The sequence below is a fragment of the Silurus meridionalis genome, chromosome 13 (genome assembly GCF_014805685.1).
Source record: "Silurus meridionalis isolate SWU-2019-XX chromosome 13, ASM1480568v1, whole genome shotgun sequence".
NCBI lineage: Eukaryota > Metazoa > Chordata > Actinopteri > Siluriformes > Siluridae > Silurus > Silurus meridionalis.
This window is the reverse complement of record NC_060896.1, coordinates 6,686,268-6,711,587: the sequence shown is the minus strand read 5'-3', so window position 1 is coordinate 6,711,587 and position 25,320 is coordinate 6,686,268. Positions and strand designations below refer to the sequence as shown.

Sequence of the window (25,320 nt, the reverse complement as noted above, 5' to 3'; positions counted from 1 at the left end):
CTGAGCTGCACGGCATCGGGAGAAAAAAACTTTTTTTTTAAACACACGACGATGTCAAAAGATAAACTCCCGAGAGAAATAGTTGTGAAAGGAAGGAGGAAGACAGTGAACAATGACTTACTTGGTCGGCTACTGTTTAGATACAAGCCGTTGTAACGAGTTGAGTCTGGGTGAAGGGATACTTTTAGAGTCTCATTTACCTCATTCGCATGCTCCATCAGTTACTCTTTCTTTATTAGAAGTCTCGCTAATCTCCTCCTTGCCCTAGTTACATATTTATGTGATTATTTCTGTTCCAATACTCAGTTTAAAAACATAAGTTACTTTTCGTGCGCCCTGACAAACCGTCTCCCCTTTTCTGATACCATACCCAGTTTGAAAAGACCTCTTGTTTTTCTGGCCTTCGATGTTTAAGTGTTACAGTTTTAAACCTCTCATTTTGTGCTTTTCACACTACTTCTACTAAAGATTTACTTACTTTGATTACATATAGGTAATCACGTAAAGCTCGCGTATTGCTTGGTGCAAAAGTGAAAGATATATTTAGCCATATATGGTTTAATTCTTATTGCCTTATATTAAGCTTGGATATATTTCATAAGTAAGCGTTTTCTTCATAATAACTGTTAGACTACCATAACTTAGCATAAGTAAAGCTGGACTAAGCTAATTTTCTCAAACATTTCTCTGCATTTTCTCTTAGATTTTGGAGTGTGCTTGTGGAGATTTGTGTATTCATTCCAAAGGTGTTCAGTAGGGTTGAGGTCAGAGTTCTATAGCAAGCCACTCAAAATGGGTTCAAAAAATATTGTCCAAAAGGAGTTTACCAACACACATAGCCACAGACTTGGGTTATTGCTCCACGTAGCCTTTAACAGCCTTGCAACATGACCCTGACTAATATTCTAATAACTTTGACATGCTGAAATGTCATTATGTTAGATAGTGTTGGGATGATCCGATCATTTTAGTGATGTGGTTCTTTGAATCAAAATGAGCAAATCTTTTTTTTTTTTTTTTTTTGTCATTTAGTTCATTCCGTTCTTTTGATTAGAAATAAAATAAAATGTTACATTTTCAATAAGCAGATTCCCAACACATCTAAAGACATGGACTTTGACTTGATTTTGTGATGCTTTGCTCATGCGCGTCCAGGAGAAAATGAACGAATCACTCTTTGAGACTTTTTCTGAATCACATCAAAGACTCGTTCGAAGTGATTCGTTTATTCTAAACGAGTCTTTAATGTGTTTTCGAAGAACTAGTGGAACACATCACTAATGTTAATATGCATCATGGTTTTGTCCCTGTGTAACCCATCCACTCTGGAGTCCATTCACACACCCATCACAGGCCTCAGTGACATTACATTATCTCATTCTGTAGCCCTCTATCTCTCACTGTCACACGCTCTTCACCTCCTCCTTCCTCCCCACCACTCATGTTCTCCTCTAACCTCTCTCTCTCTATCTCTCTCTTTTCCTCACTATTCTATCTCTCTCGCCCTGGGACTGAGGGCCTCTTGTGCACGAAATCTGTGTTTTTACACTCCATGCTTCATTCATATGCAGAGAGGTGCTGAGTTGAGTAATAGAGAATTAGACTGTGACATTGATGATACAAAACAATTGTGCAATCTTTTACGTACATCAGCCTTGTGTACGGGGAATGCATGCAAGAGAGCAACAGGACAAAAGCAAGAAAAGAAAGAAATTCGAAAGTTCTTCTGGAGATACATGTCCCCAGTTTTTTCAAGATTTCTGTGTCTACATATCTATCGAAGGGATCAAATAGAAAACCTAAACAGTTGCACTACTCTTTTCACATTCTTTTGTGTATGTGTGTGTTTGTTTGATCAGGCCTGCCGTCATGGACATGTGCAACATCTGGAGCACCTTCTCTTCTACGGAGCTGACATGAGTGCGCAAAATGCTTCTGGAAACACTGCCCTACACATCTGTGCCCTCTATAACCAGGTAAAACAGGCATGCTATACAGTGTCTTACTGAACACATTAGGAGTGTCCCTGACTAAGGATTTGCATAGTCGAGTCAGAATTCTCACATCTTACATCTTAGTTGACTGATAGTCAAATCATGCGTTTGTGTGTGTTGAAGAGAGTGAAGAAAATGTATAAAAATATTTGCAGACAGGATTTGCACTCCAAATGTTGGCGAATCGGCTAAATTGCCTGCGCAGTCCTGTCACAATCCTGTCACAGGAGTTAAGAATATTTATCAAAAGCATTTAATGCTTTATTTACAGCATTCTCATAATGGTCTGTATATTAACATATTGAGAGAAAAATTATAGTTTTATGTGAAAACAGACATTAAACACCCCCATATAACCAAAATGGCATGATCCTCGCACCTCTGCGAAGATTCACCTGTGAGAATCAGTGGTCAAATCAGTCTTTGACTATTCAGGGTCACCCATAGAATGCATGTGTGCTTTCTCTAACTGCAGACCTAAATGAAATGAGGTACACACATATACCCAGGCTATATACGGATCTTTGTGCTTGCAAGAATTAGCCACGCTCACTGTGCAGTGTCAGTCGGACACACCTGGATGAATGAAGCATTAAAGCCAAACATCAGCTGTTGGCCAGACTATTAGAATAGAGATCATTTTGTTGTAGAAGTGGGAAAAAGGGTGCTATCGCATTTGGTGTAACATAAGCGGACGCATCAAAAGAAGTCAAGTTCTGTGTCAAATGCAGTGGACTCACACTATATCTACAAAAATATTTGGACACCTGACTTTTCCTGCCATATGTGGTTCTTCTCCAAACTGTTACCACAAATTTGGAGGCACACAACTGTATAGAATGCCTTTGGCTATTCAGTAAAATAAAATCTTGCATTCACTTGAACTTAGAAAACCAAACCTGTCTTCTCACCTCACCTACATCAGGACCTTTCTTTACTAACACCCTTCTGGCTGATGAACACAAATTCCCACAAGCACACTCCAAAATCTTCCCAGATGTGTGGAGGGAATTATAATTATAATTCGGACTAAATGTGCACTGCGATGCTCAAAAAGCACATACAATACTTATGACCAGGTGTCTGCAAACTTTTAGCAATATAGTGTTTAATAAAAGAAAGGAATCATTTGAAAAGCATCTTTACAATCCAGGAGAGTCTCGAGGTCGAGCCGTTGATTCTCCAAATAAAAGGTTTTTGTTCAGGTTTTTGAACATGCCAGACATATAACTTTCAGTCACATTATTCCAATTCTACTAAATAAAAAAAATTAAAAAAAACCTCTGCAGTTTTGACCTCATCGCACTTTGGCGATAATTTAGTAAATGATGAAGATGGAAAATAAAATTAAATATTGATTTTATTATTAGTGCATTACTGTTTCGATACTCATTTTATATTCATTCCAACCAGCCAAACAGAAAGCACATATACCCCTTTCACTTTCAAGAGATGGACAATTAAAAAAACTCATTGGGCCAAAATAAACAATGCAAAAAAATGACTTTATACTCCCTCAGCCATGTGAGAATGATGCAGACTAGCCTCTGTTTACTGGCACACACATCCTTGAACTCTCTTTATCTGTCTGAATTGGCACTTTTCTTAGTAAGCATGGCTTGTGTATTTGGATGCCATGCAGAATATCTGGACATTTGGAACAGATGTTGTGCATGTCAATTCAGACAGCGTGTCTCACCACAACTCTTCTGCCATGGTGGCAGTCATGTTCTTGTCATCTTCACACTCATTTTCTAAATGAAATAATTACAGAACCTCTCATGGATTGGTGGAGGATCGGATTTATAGCTTGCTGTATTAAAAGTGTAATGTTTATCTCATTGCACACTGAATTAATATGTATGAGGAAGCAGTGAAGTAAATAATATCATGCTCCATTTGTTTTTTTGGAACAGTTGGTTCAAAAGTCTTTTTCCTTTGGAAAAATGTGAATCGAGACACAATAAAATAAAAGTCGAGACACAGTTGGCCTCTTTTAGATTTGAGTTTTGCTCAAGAAATTGACTGAGTGCACATGTGCGAGCCTTGCAGTCCAGACAATTAATATGGCAAAGAACTGCGTTCTTTTATGGAATGAGAAATTTGTCTGGCACTAAAAAACTCTAACCACAGAATTTTTTTTCCAAAGCTAACAAGTAAAAGTGTGATTATTTTATTTACTCAGCAAAAACTGGTTTAAACCAGTGTCTTAAAAGCTGTAATACTTTTCTGTCATTAACTTTATTTTTAAGAGCTCATCATGACATGATGTTTCAACTAGCAATTTGTTGGCACATCTGAGTGCCATACAAACAGACTATGTGTATGTAAATGTGTGTATGAGGTGGTATCTGTTATGACAGTAACCACACGAAGGAAACGGGAGTAACTCAATAATTCTTTATTGAACTATCAGCACACAAACACGTAATGAGTCGAAGTACGAACCGTGAAACGTGTAGCGTCTGGAATGCAGGTATATTCCGTAAAGGGAAGTAGAGTCCGTAAGGAAAGTAGAATCTGTAAGGGGGGTATAATCCTTAGAGCCAGAATCAGGAGCAGGAACCAGCGGGGAATGCTGGCGAACAGGAGTCTGTTAGATCACTGTGGTGAACATGTAGATCCGACAGTGGGTGGGGTCAGAGCGTGTGCTTATAAAGGGGACCAGGTAATGCGGAACAGGTGTCAGTGATTAGCGCCGGGAGCGGCTGAAAGAGAACCTCTGAGGGGGCATGGCAGGGGGATCCCTGACAGTATCATGATGGGGATTGATGGGAATGAATTCTCGATGCACATTTTCGGTCATGGAAATGATGGGCTCTTCCACTGTGAAGACTGTTGCTTCTTCTCAGGGTCATACCTGTACACCCAAGTGAAAATCACACGGCAGGATTGGTTGGACTGTTCCGTATGACACACTGACCATGGCAGCAACGTTGTGGATTGTTCTCTGGCGATCATCATGCACAAGTTGCCGAATGGTTTTGACATTTTTAGTTGTTAAGATTGTTAAAGGTCTTTCTGATTTCTCATCCTCTTTAGTGATATTCTTTCGCTCTTGAAGCATGCATGCCACTCAACACAGCTCAAACGACTAATTGCAGCATCACCATAAACTGTTGTTCTAACTTGCTGTCATTGATAAAATCCCAGGCGGGGTAATGCACATGGTCATAATAGTACCAGCTGCACAGCTCCCGATAATCACAGGAAGATGTCTTTTGGCACAAGGTCGGTGCTCCCTGTGTCTGTGCGTGCAGTCTTGTCTGTTTGCAATCTGTTGGCATGATACAAAACAAGTCTCGAAACCGTTTGATACCATTTCATATACTGTATATATGGGATGATGTCATGACCTTTATTTATTTAAAGCAGATTTCATTTTATATATAAGGTAAGTACTTTAAAACACAGAATAAAAATATATTTGCAGGTCAACCGGAATGGTAAAGTACAAAAAGAAACCAGTCCACCATGGTTCATTGCATTACCCCAATATACTAAAGTGGCAGTAATGATTCCTAATTTCATCTCTGATTCAAAATAAAAAATACTGTACTGCATTTTATTTTCATGCATTCTTGGAATCTGATTTTTTGTTAGTTTGTTATATTTTTGTTTAAATTACTTTAGTTTTAATCTGTAACCTTAAAATAATAATAGGTATTGGTCAGTTTTAAGCAGAGCTAAATGCATGAGTTAAATGTTAGGGGAAAAAAATGTGTCACTTTAATTAAGCACTCTGTAAGATATATATTTATTTTGCAGTTAATTCTTGCACTGTGAGCATTTTATCCATACAGTTAACAGGTTTACCCTGCAGGCCAGACTGCCTTATAAAATAACCACTTAAACTTCCATTAGGATTCGGCGAATGAGCAGTTAATAACTTCCACAGAGCTCTAGCTTTCCTTATTTAATTACTGTTTGGTTTCATTTGGTTTCGTCTGCAGCCATAATTGCAGTTCAAACTTTAATGAAACATAAGAAACTACAGACTTTTAAAAACTTTTGACCAGCAGCGTAGTTACATTTACACTATGTATCTGTCACAATACAGGGGGGCTGACAGTAACAAATGCCAAATGACAAACTGACTAAATTACATTTACATACACAGCTGCACAGGTGTGTTATATCAGGTTAATTGCCAATTACCAGCATTTATAAGCTTTAAAAGTGGTCTGTGTGCTTTTCTAAACTATATGAAACACTTAACAGAGCTCCAAAAAGCCCAGAGTGGGTGTATGAATTGCAGGTGCAATAGTTTTGCGGAGAGCTCGTGGGCTAAATAAAGAGGGAATGGGAGGCAGGTGACAGATTTCAAACGAAAGGAATGGCTTTATTTTATTTGCCACAGACACGTTTTCTTTAACTTTTCAGCTCAAGCACGCTGCGCTGCATACTCAGCTCATCCTTTAGCTTGGACCTCTTCTTTAAGCACTTTTAAATGGCCTTTATTTTCTGAAACTATCAATCAATAAACAAAATCTCACTTAGGTGTGGAATCCTTACCACTCATCTTTTTTGGCACCCCATTCACATACTGGCATTTGACCACACCCCCTTTGCCAGTCACCAAAATAGTGACAAAAATAGCCACAAAGCTGGATGAAGATTTACCCAGTTTCAGCAGAAGCAAGACATCAGCTTGACACAGTAAAGATACCATTTAAAAGCTTTGTATGAAACTGCATAACATGGTATAAAGAGCACAAACCCTGGAACAGCACACGATATATATTTCTTTTATTCATAACATCTGGATGGATTTTCGTTTGAAAGAATCCGAAGGTTGCCTTTAAACCACTATGCCTGGTACCTACAGTTGAGCAAAGAAGGAGGTCTATAATGTATCATGGGCAATATTACAGGAGCAGGTGCACCACCTGGATTTGGTCAAGTGTCATCCATGGGCTTCTTAATCATCTTTATGAGAAGAGGTGGAGCATAGACTTAGCATAGAGACTTGGATATTCACTTCTGTCAAGAACTCAACTAGATTTCCAAAAATGAATGTTTCGTCATTTCTCAGGATTTCTATAATAAACTCCCAAAAAGGATTAAACTGTTCTGGAGGTAAAGGAGTGAAATGATCTCCACCTTGTCCCTGTTATTTCGTGTTTTTTTTCCAGAGCAGCTGTGTGGTTATCAGCATGTGTTCCCTATATAGAAGTACTTGTTTTTCTTCATTTACTCCACTGCAATGAGATTACACCCGAGCTGACCCTCTCTAATGACACATTTATAAACTGATCAATAAGAAAGGAAAACAACATTCAAACATCGATTGAAACTGACAGATACTGTAGCCCTCTCATTCCTCCTCATAGCTCACGTTCATAACAATAAGGTACCATGTGCTGTGTTAAAATTTGCAGTAAATAAAAAAGTACAGATTCATGTAATCACCATTTTGTATATTAAAATATAATTTAAATATTTACCAATATAAATACCAATATACAAATATTTATTTATGATTTATACATATGAGTATGTGTGTATATATATGTGTGTGTATATATATACTGTATATATAACAATCATAAACATTCTAATGGACTTTTAAAAATGTAATAGTGAAATACATGGTTTGGTAAAGTGATATATAGTATACCATACCAGGCTTCGGCTATTCAGCTGTTCTATTCAAAGCATCATTGAAAAGTGGAAAACTCATGCTACAACCAACACCATTGTCAAGATCAAGCCATCGGGTGGCAAACAAGAAGCCTTTCCTGAAAATAAATGCCACACATTTATAGAAGACCCTGACTCTTATGTCATCTGGAATAAGCTTCTATGGTCTGACGAGAACAATATTGGCCTGAACTCTAAGTTCTATGTTCGGCAAAAAGCAAAAGCAGCACACCATCCAAAACGCATCATACCTCCTGTGAAGCATGGTGGTGGCAGCATTTTGTTGTGGGGTGTTTCTCTTTATCAGGGACTAGGCAATTGGTGATTGGAAATCGATGCTGTCAAGTACAACCAAATTCTTGAGGAAAACCTGCTTCCCTCTGCTAGAAAGCTGAAGATGGGCAAGTCATTCACCTTCTGACATGCCAATGATCCTAAACATACAGACAAAAGAACAACGCAATGGCTTCTTTAGTGGTCAAGTCAGAGCTTGAAGAGAGTCGTTCATAAATGCCTTGCATTTCACTGGAGCTGCTAATGTTGTCTAGCTGGTAAGCATAATGATTTCTGCTGAGGACATTTTCAAGTCGTGTTTATACTTATTTGTGGATCGGTGAAAATGTTCAGGAATGGCACTATTCATAGTGCTTATGTTAGAACCCACACAAAAGCAGTATGTAGTACAAGGCATGTGAAAAACACAAGTGTTTCCAGTATGGCAGAGATACAGTACATGATGAATTTCTCATTCTTTCTTTCTCTGTCTTCAGCAACAGTTCAGTATTGGTTTCCGATTTTGGACAGTTAATAACGTAATATAAATGTTACATAATATTAATAACATAACACCATTTAATATAAACGTTCTTTTCTTTTGAGGTGACAGTCTGTTAAAACTGAAAGGAAAAAGGCTGTATTACACGACAATCCTGTTACAGAATCAAGTTTGGAGCAAAAACTGAAGTGAAATAGTATACCCTGACACAGTATTTGCATTCTGACGTATCAAAAACATGCATAACGTGTGTACGCGTGTGCGTAATTGTGCGCGTCGCAGAATACACAGCGCCGAAGTGAAACTGACATTGGCGGTGAGTCGAGTCGAGCTTCTTTAGTGTTTTTAGTTAGCAGGATTAAGCTGCTGAGATGTTTCATACATTATTCACAAGCTCTGTTAATGTAATTAAACATTCATTTAGAGTCAAGGGCAGAGAGAAGTAAAGGACTGTCATTCCTCCTCTCACCAGTAGAGGTCACCTACTGTCTGTGTGTCTACGGTACAGTACATAGTGACCGCTACACTGATCGGACGCAGTACACTGTAATAGGACGAGGTAAACTGTGTGATTGTGTTTGACCCACCTTTAATAGAGTACAGATGGAGCCTGAGGGTTCTGTCTATAAGCAGTAATCTTGTAAAAAATAACAGTGCTGGCCAGCATCAGTGACAATACTGCTGCGATCTGAGATTGTCCTGAGTGAATAAGAGAGAGAGAGAGAGAGAGAGAGAGAGAGAGAGAGAGAGAGAGAGAGAGAGAGAAGGAGAGATTTACGAATAAATTTGAGGTTTTTAGAGTCAATCATTACTCTGTTAATTCCGTCTGCCAAAATTGCATATTGATTTTCAGAAAGGCCTAACCGGAGTTAGGCAAATCCACATCTACCGTATTTCATCCATGATGGACACACACACACACACACACTCTCACAAGCACTCACACACAAGCACAACATTCTTTGCACCGTTGCAACGCATTAACACTGGAGGTTAGCAAGTCTAATGAAGCTCCGCTCACTTGAAACTCTGTGAACATTTGTGAGAAAAGAGAGTGTGTGTGTGTGTGTGTGTGTGTGTGTGTGTGTGTGTGTGTGTGTGTGTGTGTGTGTGTGTGTGAGGGAGGGAGGGAATTAGAGACGGATCAAGCGCTGAAAGATAGAAAGCGCATGGTTTGTGTTTAAGCACTTGCACTCAGACAGGCTCTTCAGGACTTCAGGAGGTGTGAGAGCTCCAGTCATCCTCCTCACTAACCACTACACTTACAGAAAGTAGGACACAAACCCCAGCAGACTCAGGCTTCCTTTAAACATGTCTAGACCGTGTGTGTGTGTGGATCAGACACTGACAGACCGTGTAAGAGATTATGAGGTTGTGTGGCCAGGTGTGTGCCCTTTCCTGCCCCCTCACCCCCTTTGAATTCTCACATCCATCCAATACTGCACAAAGACAGACAGTGACATTAAAGCAGTGTCATGATAGCTTCATCTTTTTGTTTCTTTCTCTTGTTCTTTTTCTGTTTTTCCTCTCTCTCTGTCTCCCTCCCTCCCTCCGCCTCTTCCTCACTTCTCTAGGATAGCTGTGCACGCGTGTTGCTGTTCAGAGGAGCGAATAAAGAGATAAAGAACTACAACAGCCAAACTGCCTTCCAGGTGAGAGCACAGGTCCCAGCATTCACACTATCCACTCAGCCATATTTAACCTTACACTTTCTCTTACACGCCGTCGCTTTAACTACAGGCCTGTGAATAGTCCAATCTTCGTGATTAAATCTTATATCATTTTTTTGATAATCTAAAGGTAGGTCACTGTGATAAGGCAAATGATCTTGCGTCCGTCTAGATTTACAAAGCCTTAAATACAAAACATATACTGTACAGTGCTGTGAAAAAGGATTCAAATTTTTCTATCACTTTAACTATTTTTTTTTTCTTCAAATTTGTCACACTTAAATGATTCAGATCATCAAGTAACATTTGTCAATGTCAAAGTCCGGCTTTAGATCTGATTGAGATGCTGTTGTATGACCTAAAACAGACAATTCATGCTTAAAAACCCTCCAATGTGACTAAATTATAACAATTCTGCAGAGTAGAGTGGGCCAAAATTCCTTCACAGACCAGTTATCACGAATGCTTGTTTGCAGTTATTGCTGCCAAGGGTGGCACAAAACAATGTTATTAGGTTTAGAGGACAACCAGTTATTAGGTTTAGGGGGCATTTACTTTTTTTCATAGGGCCAGGCCAGCTGTCAGGGAACCACCGGCCACGCCCCCCCCTCAGCTCTCAGCACACTCGCAGCGCCTCGCCTTCATACTAATCACCTTCACCTGTCTCCAATTATCACACTCCCTTTATAAGGCCCCCATTCACACTCACTCACCTTCCGATCTACAGTTCATTCTGGCAATCGTCCCTGGACTACACGTTTTTCGGAATGTACCGTATTTTCCGGACTATAAGCCGCTACTTTTTTCCCACGCTTTGAACCCCGTGGCTTAAACAATGAAGCGGCTAATTTATAGATTTTTCCTGGGTTTTTTTCCGGTTTCACAAGCTTCAAGCCAAAAAACTAAGCCCCATAACATTAGACCAATGAAATTTCAGAACGGGTTCAGGTGAAGCCTGTGTTCTGAGCTGCACGGCATCGGGAGAAAAGCTTCACCGATGGTGATTTTTAAACGCACGATGATGCCAAAAGATAAACTCTCGAGAGAAATTTTTGTGAAAAAAAGGAGGAAGACAGTGAACAATGACTTTTTTTGGTAGGCTACTGTTTAGATACAAGCCATGTAACAAACACTGTCTTTCATTAAAGCCTGTATAAAGTTCATTAGTTTCAGTGTAGACACTGCTTATAGACAGGTGCGGTGTATTTATGTTCAAAATAAAAATCTATGTCAAGTGCAGTGGGTGCGGCTTATATTTGGGTGCGCTTAATAGTCTGGAAATTACGGTACCCGTTTTCCGGTACATGCTGCTTCTGTTTGTTTCCCAAGGCTAATAAACGTTCTATTGGTATTTTGGTTTCCGACTCTTGATCAAAGCGTGACACCAGCACTGTATTCCTGAATTTTCCACAAAATCCAAACAATGATTTTTGTTGCTTTCATATTTCCTCAATTCAAAATTACATCATGGCGATCACCAAAAGGGAGCGTATGTTTCATTTAATATTGTATAAATATACATTGATCAGGCATAACATTATGACATTATAACATTATGACTGGCGAAGTGAATAACACTGATTATCTCTTTATCATGGCACCTGTTAGTGGTGGGATACACTGTATTAAGCAGCAAGTGAACATTTTCTCCGCAAATTTGACGTGTTAGAGATTAAGGATTTGAGCAAATTTGACTGATGGCTAAATTCCTGGTCTGCAGTGGTCAGAGTCTATCAAAAGTGGTCCAAGGAAGGAACAGTGGTGAACTGGCGACAGGGTCATGTTCGGCCGAGGCTCATTAATGCACATGGGGAGCGAAGGCTGGTCCGTGTGGTCCGATCCAGCAGCTCCTGTAGCTCAAACTGCTGAAGTACAGTAGTTAATGCTGTTAATGCTCGACGGGCCAGAAAAAGGGGGACCCACACAATATTAGGCAGATGATATCATAAATTTATGCCTGATCAGTGTATATACAGTATATGGACAAAAGTCTTAGACAATGATCCTGATCAGGATAAAGCACTCATTCCATATAAATGTTTAGATCCTGAAAATATACTTGTTTAAGACATTGAGCAGATGTTCAGCTTTCAAACTGTCAGAATTTGATCACTTAAGTAAAAAACTCTCAAGACCATTTTTAAGTATTATTAAGTACCAATTACGGAGGAGTATTATGACAATAGGACAGCAGGGAGTCTGGGTGTGAAGTTGGGAGTGGGTTTAGTGAAAGCTATTTATTTATTATCTTTTTATAGTCCTTTAAAGTTCAGCATTGCTAATGGTGATATGTAAAAATAAAATTTTCATGCTCATGCAACTGTGTGTCACTGTATGAGGTGTGTTAGGGACGCTCGAACTCTCGCTCCAATTGAAATTGTCAAAGACTTCCATGACTGATCAAAGTGAACTTGATTTCACAAAGGAAGAGAAGGCTAACGTGGCACTTCTGCACCCACAGAGCCATTAGACAGCTGCCAAAGTCTGATGCAGCTCTGTAACGAAGAAAAGCTAATCAGTGTGCGTGTTTAGACAGAACAACAAAGAGAAAGAACACAAAAAGAGGGAGAGGGCAGAGATGGAGGCCAGGAGAAGCAAAGAGAGGGAGATTGCTAATTGTCCCTCTAATTTATGCATCGTTATTGTGACTCCATTATATCTCCATATCAACCGTAAACTGCAGCTGTGTGTACAGTCAAAATCCCTGACCCTTGTTCCAGCACTCTAATTAACAACAATTTACACAAATGTTGTGTAACACAATGTGAATGCTGCACAACATATTTATTAATGTGAACATGTGTGTGTGTGTGTATGTGACTGGATAATCAGTAAAGAGTAACCTTGATTGAAACTTCTCATCCTCCTTCTTTAGGTGGCTATTATAGCTGGAAATTTTGACCTGGCAGAAATAATAAAAGTTCACAAAGCATCAGACGTTGGTGAGTAGATGTTTATATTTTTATTTTCTCTTAAACTATTCTGCACGATTTCACACGTAATTACCAACAAAATAAATTCTGAGTGAAGAACTAAAAATAGTTACTCTAAATACGATTACAAAAGGACCAGTTGTTGCCATGATATGAAACAATGTGTACAATTGATTAATTAACATATAATTACAGCCTATTATTTAATGTCCTAATGTCCTTAAAGCTGTTTATGCTCGAAGATATGAACAAAATCTTATCTACAAAAGAAATAATTGGATTATAGTGATGTTTTAAAGTAATTGTTTTCTTTAAAATCTGCTCAAATATATATGGACAAGCCACAATGCTTCTGGAAGGATGCGCTACATTATTTAGAGTGACTTACATTTATCTCACTTATACAACTGAGCAGCTATCGGGTTAAAGGCCTTGCTCAGGGACCCAAGAGTGGCAGGTTGGTCTGGCCGGGATTTGTGGCAGTAGCCCGAACAACCTTCTGAGCCAAAACTCAATGTCTTTACTAATAAGCTACCACCTCCCTATGTCCTTTGAACAGTTGGCCATCATCTGTATGTTCACAGACACAAAAATAAAGCGTTAATAGACAAGAACTGGACACCTACTTGCCAACATTGATATTTTTTAGGGTTGCTTTGCTGTGTCTTGAACAGGGAGCCATGTATCTGTGCAGGACACAATGATATCTCAAGACTTTTAGGCCATTCTGGAGCGAAGCTTGTTTGGGATAAGTCATCCTTCAAACCTGAAACAACAAGAACAGTTTGCTCATGAAAAAATAGGCCAAACTACCTGTGGGTTACTGAGAACAACATTTATATTTATAGCATGTGGCAGATGCACTTATCCACCAAGTGTTTAAAATCTCCATCAATAAATACATTGTGATACTTGTTTATTAAGACAGAGACTAAGAATGCCATCAGTCTAAAACTCTGTTGGAAAAAACAGATAGTTAGAAAGCAAGTTTATTTATTTTATTTTATTTTATTTTATTTTTTAAATGAAGAAATTGCTTGTTTGTAGTAATTGCCTTTAAAGGTTGTGCAACAAAATATTAGGCACAGAATCACATTCATTTCCACAATTCCATTTTCTTTCTTTTTTTAAAGATTTTGTTGAATCAAAAGCAAAGGCTGATTTTTACTAAACATGCAATAAACAATGGGCGGCAATTACTTTTGCCAATTCAAGTTATTTCAGCGGAAATTCCTTTTTTGAACAAATACCAACAAATTTGTCTATATCTGTATATGCATTTTTTTTTGTTTGGGTTTTTTCCCAGCACTGGAGAAATACAGCAAAAAGTCACTCTAATGATTTAGGTAAACCTTATAAAATAAACCTCTTCTTAAAGCATTTTGCTCTTATGGATGGATTATCCCTGGGATAGTATTTGCATTTTTACTCTAAATTTGCACAGAACAGTTTTAAGAAAGCTAGCCAATGATACTAGTGCATTCTTTCAAAACTCATCCAACAAGATCCCCAGTGACCTGTGTCACTTTTCCAACAATCTGGTGTGATCATTGCTTACCATGTTGCCAAGATTGCTTTAAAAATGAGTGGCATCTCCAAAAGTATATAATGTACAAATTTCAAGTCAAATTTCAAGTCATGAAAATAAAAAAAGATAAACACTTTGAATTCTATGGTTTTATGAATCAGGGCATAATAAAAAAAAACATCTGGTCCTTATCAGGTTTTAAAATTAGGTAAATACAAACTATTTATTTTGCAAAAACAAATCCAAAATGGATAAGCCATGTATAAATATCTAAGCAGTTTGCTGGTCTGGAACATTCATGCTCAGTCCAGTTCACGTTTATTTATTTCTATAGTGCTTTTAACAATGTCTCAAAAAAGTTTTACAGAGATAAAAGGGTTATGAATTTATAAGTTTGGTGCCTATAAGTTTATCCATTATAAGTAAATAAGTTCATCCCTAACGAGTGAGCCAGTGGTGACAGTGGAAAGGAAAATTTACTGAGATGGCATGAAAAAGAAACCTTAAGAGGAACCAGACCCCCTCCATATCTGGGTGGCACTGAGTGTCCATTTATTACAGCTGTATCATTGTTGAAGTGTACTGTTCAGTGATGGGCGCTTAAATGCAGAACTGTTCATGCAAATTGAGGTCCTAAACCATTGTAGCAGAGTGTTTATATTAATTACAGTCATGCACGTGTGAACACATTGCCAAGGAGGAAAGATAATCCGCAATCAACTTAGAGAAGCGAATGTTGTTGCCAATCAGTTTGGGAAGGTTTTTTAAGCCTGTTTCCAAACAAGTCCATAATTCTACAGTGAAGATTATTTACAAGTGGAAAACATTTAAGGCAGTTGCCAATTTTCCCAAAAGAGGACGTCCCAGCAAATTCACCCTAAAATCAGAGAGATTAAAGAGCATGGCCGCAGTTCTTAGGTTTCCGACGTTGCATCAAAACAAACCACAAGACTTTAGGAGCAACGTCCTTTGGACAGATGGGACTAAAGTGTAGATGTTTGGCCATAGTGCACATAATGCCATGTTTTGCAAAAAACAATCACAGAACATCAGCACAAACACCTCATACCAACTGTAAAGCACGGTGGTTGAGAGGTGATGATTTTGGCCATCTGTCTGAAAGCTAAAGCTTGGTCAAATTCGGGTAATGCAACAGGACAATGATCCCAAGAAGACCAGCAGATCTGCAACAGAATGACTGAGAACAGAATCTAGCAATGGCCTAGTCAAAGTCCACATCCAAACTCTGAAATACTGTGGCAGGACCTTAAGAGAGTTATCCTCAAACAAATACTTACAAATCTCAATGAATTGTTTCAGCAATGCTATAAAGAAGAGTGAGCAAGAACTCATACAGCAACAAGGTGAGAGACTGATAAAATTGTACAGAAAATCTGGGGCCTGATAAGGACCAGGTTTATTTTTATTATGATAGATAAAACTATAGTACGGAATTCCTGAACGGCATTATAATATTTAGTCCTGTCTTGTTTTCTCGAATTTTCTTATGATCTCGACGTAACAAAAGTATGCAGTTCTAATTATATTATAGATTGCTTACATTCCATCAAAAGTTTCAACCTACAGAGAAACGTGTCGACGATCAAAATTGTGACGTCACGTTAATCCAATATTCCATATTATAACTAATCCGGGATGAGTGGCTCTCTGCAATCTATACTACAGTCTATCACAGGGAAATAGTTTTTAAAAAAGCACATTTTTAATCTTTCTTTGTTTTATTTATAATAATGCTGGCCTTTATAAATAATCAAGTGACTGACATGTTGTTTAGATTCTCCAGCCAGAAGAGCCATTATGGATATTGTGAATAAATGTAGGAAGGACAGTTGAGATAAAAGGATCTAAGAACGATTAAAAAGGGAGGATTATTAATGACCAGTACATTTGTTTGAGAACCAAACTAAAGAAATATAAAGGAGTGATAAAGGAGCAAAGCAGGGTATGACCGTAATTGGTAAATTACTTGAAAAACGAATTGGTTTATTGATGCATGAGGATTAAAAGTGTTCTTTGAATCTTCTGTTCATTTAACCATGAAGTAACAGTGGTTAAGGTGCATTTATGTTTAACGGCAAGTGTCTGTTTAGACTCGCCGCCATGGTTTGCCATGCCAAGGCACGGGAATCTTTCATTTCTTATTTCCTTCGCAGCACCTCTTCCTATTTGTGTTAGGGTGATTATTAATGACTGACTTTGGAACTACATGTGTGCTGCAGGGGTTATGTTCGGTGTAACGTAGGCTGAAACACTGAAGGAAACAGCATGTTCAAAAAGTCAGTGACATTGGATTACAATTTTTCTGGAAAGAAGCCAAAATGATTTGTAGCCTCAAACTAGAGGGAGTATTTGACCACTCTGCACTCTGACTCTCAGAGTCAGTGAGTTTAGAAACAAGCACAGCTCTCAGATGACCAGGATGCACATGATGAATTTCGGCTCTTTTTCCTGACTGGAATAGATGCTCACAACACATTCATAATATATATAGATATATAGGTAGTTTTTACAGGTGAGATGTTATTTTTATTATTTATTATTTACAATATCTCAGAAAATTAAGTGCACCCCTCATATGTCAACAACCATTTTATTATATATTATTGAGGGACAATACTATAGAAATTTGATATATTTTAGTCAATGTGCATGTTAAATGATTCCCTCAATGAACCGCTGCTTCCCAGTACCAGCAGCACTTACACAGCCCCATGTCATGATGCTACCACCACCATGCTTCACTCTAGTCAAGACACAATTTTCTTGGTGCTCCTCACTAGGGAATCTCCACACATGCTAGACACCATCTGAGCCAAACAAGTCTCATCTGACCACAGAATATGGTTCCAGTTATTTATGCTCTTGGCAAGGTTGCGTTAGCAAACTGTTTGCAGGCTTTATTGTAAGCCATCTTCAGAATAGGCTGGCTTCAGGTTTGATGGCCATGCAAACCGACTTGCTGCAGTTTGTGGTGTATGGTCTGAGCATTGACAAGCGGACCTTCTGCTTTTGCAACCTCTGAAGCAATGCTGGCAGCACTCGTGTCTGTTTTTTGAAGCAGCTTCTGCACCTGATGTACAGCACACAGACTTAACTTCTTTGATGGACCCTTGCGAGGTCAGTTCCAAATGAAACCCTACTTGGAAAACCTCTGTATGACCCTGAACACTGTACTGTAACTCAGGGTGTTATCAATATTCTATAGCCTCAGCCATCTTTGTGGATAGCAACAATTTTTAATTTTTAAGTTCTCACAGAGTTCATGAGGTGCCATGTTGAATATCCAGTGGTCAGTATGAGAGAATTGTTCTCAAAGCACAACATTTTAACCGCTCTAATACAAGATACACAAATTTGTATAGTCTTGACAAAAGCAGATAAAACATGAACATGATGAATAGGACGTGTGGCTTTGCATGTTTACATGACATACAGCTGTTATCACTTACGGTGACCTGCAAATGATCTGCAGATGAACCTCTTACATGCTTTCTGCTGTTTTGCAGTTGTGTGCTCCATTTGCTGATCCATTCTGATTGAAATGTGTGCTTCTTCCTCAAGTGCCTTTCAGGGAAACGCCTTCCTACACCAACCGCCGGCGCGTAACAGTAGGAGGTGGCACTCTGACCTCATCACGCTCCCTGCTTCGTTCTGCCTCTGACAACAACCTGAACGGGGCCGAGACGAGTACTGCCCACTCTCCTGTGCCCTCCCTGCGCAGCCTGCCCCCTCTGGCACCCCCTGGAGGGGAGACAGCGGCCGATGGTAGCCTCCAAAGCACCGGCAGCTCCCGCTCCTCCCACTCGCGCTCGCCTTCTCTGCACCGCGTCAGCGAGGAACCCGAACCACACGTCTTGCGCAGACACCCCACATACACACACGGGCGTGGCCGCCTCAGGTGAGCAAAGTATTTACAGTGGTTGACTACATTACCATGCAAGGGTATGCATTTTATTTATTTTATTAAAATTGCTTTTGCAGTTTCATTAAAAAGTTATTAGACGAATATTAATGGTAATAAATGTATATTTATAAATTATAAAATCCACAATTCTCCCTCGTGCCTGAATTTGCATGCTGAAACATTATTGGCTCGTATATTTTATGACACAATAACATAAAATTATGACACAATACACATTTCTAATAATATAAAATAAAATAAAAATTATCAAAAAATCTGTAGAGATCTGATGGACATTTTAAAGTCCCCAAATCCTTTATCAAAATTTGGGGTCGTGTTCTTTACGTTAATAGATTTATCCAGAACCCAAGCATTACAGTATGATGTGTGTATTGCCTACTGTTTGTTATTGTATTCTAATACACATTGAGATGACACATCCCTGAACTGCGAGGCGCTGTGGGATAGACTCTTGAGTGAGCCATGTGTTATAGTGCATTATTGGATTTTTGCGGCAATATTGTCCTCGGTCTCATGTTCGTATTTATTGCAGGAGGATTACAGCTAGGGAGACTGATGTGATTTCAGAGACGCGGGTATTGCGATTCATAAAGCATTTGTTTGTTCAGCATGGCAGGAATGAAACGCTTTAATTCGAAGCCCAATCTCTTTATACTACATTGTGTGTAAACAAGAAGTGCATTGAATTGTTAGTGTTAGCATAGCAGTGTCACTTTTTTTTTTTTTTTTACACTTTGACACAACTAACTGTTGTTTAGCTTTTAATTGTTGGTAGGAGCATTTTAACAGCCTCGCTTTTTTCTCGCCGTCTCACCCTTGAACACCAACAATGAGGTCCTGAGGGGTGTGTTCGCTGTGTTCTGTCCTACTTGTCCATCTGTCAGTGTGTACCGATACACTGTCCCTTCAGAATCATCACCACTGGCACTTGTTATCTAATCACACATGGGTGTGTAGCTCTGTTTGTGTGCCTGTGTGTTAATAAATGTCATGCAATTGCTTCCGCCCATGGGGGGGTGAGTCTATTTGCAACGATATCATATCATCTTCCTTTCTCTCTCTCTCTCTCTCTCTCTCTCTCTCTCTCTCTCTCTCTCTCTCTGTCTGTCTCTGTCTCTGGTTATGTGCCTTGTGTCTTGCTGTGTCCACCTGTCTCTCCCCAAGGTAAGTGTGGGGGACCAGGGGAGTGTGTAATTAATAGCATCCTCAGTCCCGCCCACTCACTTCCTGCCCGGGGTCAGGTGCGAGGCTATGGCCGTCTTTTTTTTCTTTTTTTCAAATTAAAGGTACATTTTGTAATTGTATTATCGAACAATTTTAAAAATACTTCTTTTTCATACATTTAAAGCTTCTAGATACAGTTTTCCTGACCCAGAATAATCCACTATGTCTAAAATGGCAGATAATTCACAGGTGATCTCAGTGTAGAGCAACACAAGTAGCTAGGTTCTGTTCGTCCGCCTCTGTTCTTCCTTCTCTCTTATACCATATCTATCACACTCTTACTCTCAGTTCTAGCTTATTTCTGTTTAATGCTGGTTTGTGTAGTGCTACATTCGGCATGTAATTCTTTGTTTGTTCTTTTTTTTAATCCCTGTTTTTCAATCTCATACTTTCTCTGGGGCCAATTTAAAGGATGCACTCGCAGTGTTCGAACTCACCCATCGTAAATAACAGCTGCATTCATCTCCCGATTTACATATTTGCAAGCCAGCTGCTTTGATTTGAAATAAACTCACAACTGCCTGTGGGTCAGTGGGAAACAATAATAAACCCAAATGGATTATTGGCATGTGGTGTTGTGCTAATGCTGCAGGTGAATATTTCAAGCAAATCATTTTAGTGTATTGATAAACTCTGCTGTAATTAGTTAAGCATTCGGAGATTGACTGCAAAATTAAATAGGAGCAAGGCTAGCGAGCTTGATTTTGAATGTTAGCAGGAAAATATATCAGGAAAAATGGCAGACGTTTTGCAGCGACCTAAACAGTGCTATATGAAATTTCACAGATTTTCAAATAAGTGAGTGTACCTGCAGAAACATGTGTAAAGAAAGAGTGACTTGAAGAATTAAGAGACGGAAAAATTATTACTTGGGAAATAATGACCAATTTGCTGCATTCTCCTTGTTATCTCCGGTTATATCTGTGACTTCAGGGGCTTAAGAGGACAAACTCCATCTCTCATCATCCACTGAAGACTAAAAGACATGCAAGTCACATGAAGGCCTTTCTTCATTTTCTGCTGTTTCATTACACCACCAATTTATGAACTGTTCAAAAAGAGAGAGGGGGGAATGGAGTGATTTATCGACAAAGAAAAGGAAATCCATTTTGTTTGTGCAGCCCAGGTAAATGAGGTGTCAGTCTGAAAGAGCAGCCGTTCAGTCTGGAACCTTCGGTGATGGATTCTACCCTCAGGATATCACTGAGACGCAGGTCACTCCCTCGCCTCCATCAGCAGACACACGCAGGAAGCGGCACAGAGGACGAACGAGGCAGGACAACACTGTTTTTTTCTGTCGGCGCAGAAAGACCGAGGAGCTGCATAGTAGGTCAATATGATCTTAACCCTCCTCAGTCCCATCTCGTGCTTACACGTTGTTCACGCTGGGGTTTAAACAGTAGGCAGTAGGACATGCGAAATGGTGTAAAAGCATTTTTACAGCGTTCTTTCGATGAATTCTTTTAAACAATTCTCTTTGTCGTTGCAGAATTCGAGGTAAACAGAAGGGGGAGGTAGAGTGGGAGTGGTTTTTATGATAATAGCAAATCTACACATTTGCTAAAAGGTTGGATTAACCCAAATACACACAAACACACAGAGAGTCGAATGTGAGACCTTACAGAAACACTGTGCACTCAATTAGCCCATGTTAGGAGGAGTAGAGAGTGAAAGACACAAAGAGACAGACAGTGAGACAGGAGGAGCAGAACAAATGGAGTGAATATCATCATCATTCCATCACAGTCAGCAGCAAATGGATTTTGGGGCTCTTATATTTAAAGAACCTTTACTCAAGGCGCTTTGCTTTTCCAGCTCTTTCTATTACTCACGTGTCAAGTCAAGTGGCTTTTATTGGATTTCCTCTATAAGTTACACACTGGGATGAAAAGCACCTTTCTTCAGGACCATGGTGGAGATGATACAGTGCACGATACTACATAAAGAGCAAATGCATGTGTGTGAATGCAAAATATATCTATGTTTTCTAGAATTAGCAAATTTAAGCACGTCACTAGTCTCTAGTATTTTCAATGGAAAGGAAAACTGTTCAAGAAACAAATGAGTATTCACTATGCCTTCATAGTTGCTTCTGTATCCATGTATCCAGGTATATTCATCATATCTATGTTGTACAAGCATCTGGTTTATCCCTCTTTCAGAAAAATGATATTGGTTTTTCCAGTGCTTGGGCTCAAATACAGTCAAGCACATACAGTACACCGATCAGGCGTTACATTAAGACCACCTGCCCAATATTGTGTTGGTCCCCCTTTTTCTGCTAAAACAGTTCTGACCCGTTGAGTATTAACATCATTAACTTCTTCAGCAATTTGAGCTACAGGAGCTCGTCTGCTGGTTCAGACCACACAGATCTGCTTTCGCTCCCCATGTACATCAATGAGCCTCGGCTGCCCATGAGCCTGTCGCCGGTTCAGAATTTTAATAGATTCTGACCTATGAAGACCAGGAACATCCCAAAAGAGCTGCAGTTTTGGAGATGCTCTGACCCAGTCGTCTAGACGTCACAATTCGTCCCTCATCAAACTCGCTCAAATCAAGTCAAGTCAAGAAGACTGACATTTTTTCACATTAACTTTAAGGACGAAATGTTCACTTGCTGCCTAATAAATCCCACCCACTAACATGTGCCATAATGAAGAGATAATCAGTGTTATTCACTTCACCTGTCGTAATGTGATAATGTCATAATGTTATGCCTGATACAGTTCTGCGCGTTAATCCAGTTTATTTATGTAGAGCTACTCAAAAAAAATAATCTAGGAAAAAAAGGCGGAACAAATTGAATAGTCACAAAAGAAGTTCGGGGATGAGCCGAGGTGTACCAGAGCACCTGTGTATACTGTAACTGTAGGAGAAAACAAAGACTGCAAAAAAAACAATCACTGAAACAAAAGCTCTGTTGACCCTAAAGAGTTCTTCTGGAGATTAGTGCATCTGAGGGCTTTAGCAGGAGAGCTGCTTCTCTCTCACATGGATCAGCAGTGCATCCGTCTGTGTTTTCCAGCAGCTGTGACAAAGGAGAGAAACTTCTGACTCATTGTTGACAGTCGAGCATGCCAAATTCAAGACTTTCGTCTGTTTTTTTTTCTTTTCACCAGTTTCTAAAGCATAACCTTTGTTCCAGAGGACAGAGATACTATTCAGGCAGGATGTAGGATACAAATGGTGTTAAGGTGGGGCCTCTTGTTCTACTATTCTTGTCTCTTTTTTTTGAGTAGGTGCTGTTCCCAGTTTTGAGTTTTTCACCTACATGTGTCTGATAGAGAGAAAGACAGCAAGACTGGGCTGGAGGATAGATGAGAGACTGTGGGGGATGAACAGAGATTTGGGAGCTCATCCACTTGTAGCTGGAGTGCTGTTGTAGTAGAGAAATGTGCCAAGGCTCTGAGGATGAACGAAAGCAAGCACAAGTTCCTTTGGTTCCATGATTAATATTTATACTGCGATAAACAGTCGTATTCTGGGATCTTAATGCTTTTAATCCTGTGTTCCATATTTAACAAACATATGCTGAGCTTATGTTCATGTCTTTTTTATAGATAGTCTGGTCAGCATCCGGGTGCAAAGCAAACTTTAGTCAGATGGTGTTTAGGTTTTCCTGACCTCATCTTGATTCGAAAACAGCTTTTACTCAAGGTCTGGAGAGAATGCTGTATGTAGAGTTTAATCAATATGTATTAATCTCTGGTGCTTTTACCCTCTTGGTGCAGGTGTAAACTCTGTAACCTCGCTCATGTGCTGCCCATGCTCTAATACCCCTTACTGTACAAGCACCAAATTAACTAATTTTGGTTTATTACATTCACATTTTCATTCATTCTCCACACAGGAAGTGAATCAAAGCCTTTTGAAGACCAAAATATGCATAAAAAAACCACGAAAGTATGGATTTCTCTCTGATTTACACTGAGCCAGGAAAAAATGAGAAAGTGCCCTCAGGATTAGGTATTGTGAAGCATATTAAAGTAAGTAAGACTTGATTTAGTTCAGATACACTTATGATAAAAAAAAAAGAAAGGAAGACAGAAAAAAGGAACAAGTGCTGGTTCTCAAGCAACTGAGCCTGAGTTCATGTTTATCTACTTATAACTAAAAAAAAAAAGAAGTGTACGTGGACTGATGTGTGTGGAATGGGACGTTACTGCAGAGCCGGGTGATGATTTTCAGTGCTGTTTATTATGGACTGACACTTCACACTGATCGATATGGAATCAGAGCGAACCGTGACAACAGGAGCCCTCCCTCAGAGTCGTCCTTCTCTCCCTCTTTCTCTCTCTCTCTCTGTATTTCTCTCTCTCTTTTCCCTCTTCCCTTCCAGTGTCTTCATTCCCTCTCTATCATTATGTCTTAACAGCCCATTTTTCTGTTCCCTGCCCTATCTTATATCTCTTCTCCTTTCTTACTCATCCTCTTATGTTTGTCTTGTGTTTCCTCTCATTCTCTTGCCTCCCGCGCTGTCTTTTCTTTTGCAGTTCGTCTGCTCCATGCATCCCTGCAGTAATTGGAAAGTCGTCACTAAGCTCGACATCCCGTCTGGAGTAAGGGCAGTGAGAGGGAGGGAGGTGGGACATAAAGTCTGTGTGTTTTGATGGATTTTGCTGGTAAAGGAAAACGGGGGGAAAAAATCTGTAGGGATGTAGGAGAAAGAGCAAAAAAAGAGAGAGAAAGAAAGAAAGAAGAGCAGGCATCACAGCTGCACATTGTATTAGGAAACCAGGGGGTAAAGGAACAGGCTATTGTTGCATTAATAGGCATAGCTTGTGAGATGACGTACAGGTTATACTCTCTGTGTTACAGTAAGTGGAGGAAAAGAGGTGTGTGTGTGAGTGTGTGTGCATGATGAATGGGCAAGTGGGGCGGCGCTGAGATGTATGAGACAGACGTAAAGCAGCGGCTACTCAGCCTGCAGCTGCATTAACATTCCGAACCTGTCTCTCGACAAGAACGAGGGACAGATGAAGAGAGAGAGGGTAAGCAGCTAGCAAGCTGGCGAAGGAAAGATAGAAGGAGAGAAAGATGGAGAGAAATTGCAGGAGGGGGAGGGCAGGAAGTCTGAGAGGATAGAAATTGAGAGAGAGAGAGAGAGAGAGAGAGAGAGAGAGAGAGAGAGGAGGAGGGGCGTGTGTTGATTACGGCAGTGGGAACTGTGTGTGTGTGTGCGTGTGTGTGTGTGTGTGTGTGTGTGTGTGTGTATGTAAGTGTTTGTGTGTATGTTTGCATGGCTGGCAGTTTGGGGTGGGGGGTACATCGCACTCCCAACGCTAATCAATCCAGACCCCCCAGCACCGGCACGTTGTCATCTCTGATGCTTGCCGTGCGGGTTAGAATGTGCAGAGAGGGAGTGTGTGTGCGGGAGTGTGTGAGCCCAGGCACGGCGAGAGAGCGCAGCCGCGTCAGCGTGAGCGCGTGTGTGTGCGCGCAAGTGAGAGCCGTGGGGAGCGGACATGCCCAGCTCGCCCGAGCTCTCGGCGCGCCGCACGACAGGCAGCCGCTTACGGGCGTGAGGGAGGAGAGGGAGGAGAGGAAGAGGAGGAGGAGGAAAAGAAGAAGGGAGGAGGAGGTGGAGGAGGAGGAGGAAAAGAG

The 25,320-nt window shown here is 39.9% G+C and overlaps 1 protein-coding gene across 7 annotated transcripts in view; it reads left to right on the top strand.

The window, feature by feature from the left end:
• Positions 1–25,320, top strand: part of shank3a (SH3 and multiple ankyrin repeat domains 3a) — a 288,699-nt gene that overhangs the window by 172,247 nt on the left and 91,132 nt on the right. For all 7 annotated transcript variants that reach the window (XM_046863928.1, XM_046863925.1, XM_046863926.1 and 4 more), the window contains 4 exons: positions 1,860–1,976; positions 9,987–10,064; positions 12,958–13,024; positions 18,126–18,462. In XM_046863928.1, the coding sequence (XP_046719884.1) occupies positions 1,860–1,976; positions 9,987–10,064; positions 12,958–13,024; positions 18,126–18,462 (599 nt within the window). The remainder of the gene's footprint in view (positions 1–1,859; positions 1,977–9,986; positions 10,065–12,957; positions 13,025–18,125; positions 18,463–25,320) is intronic.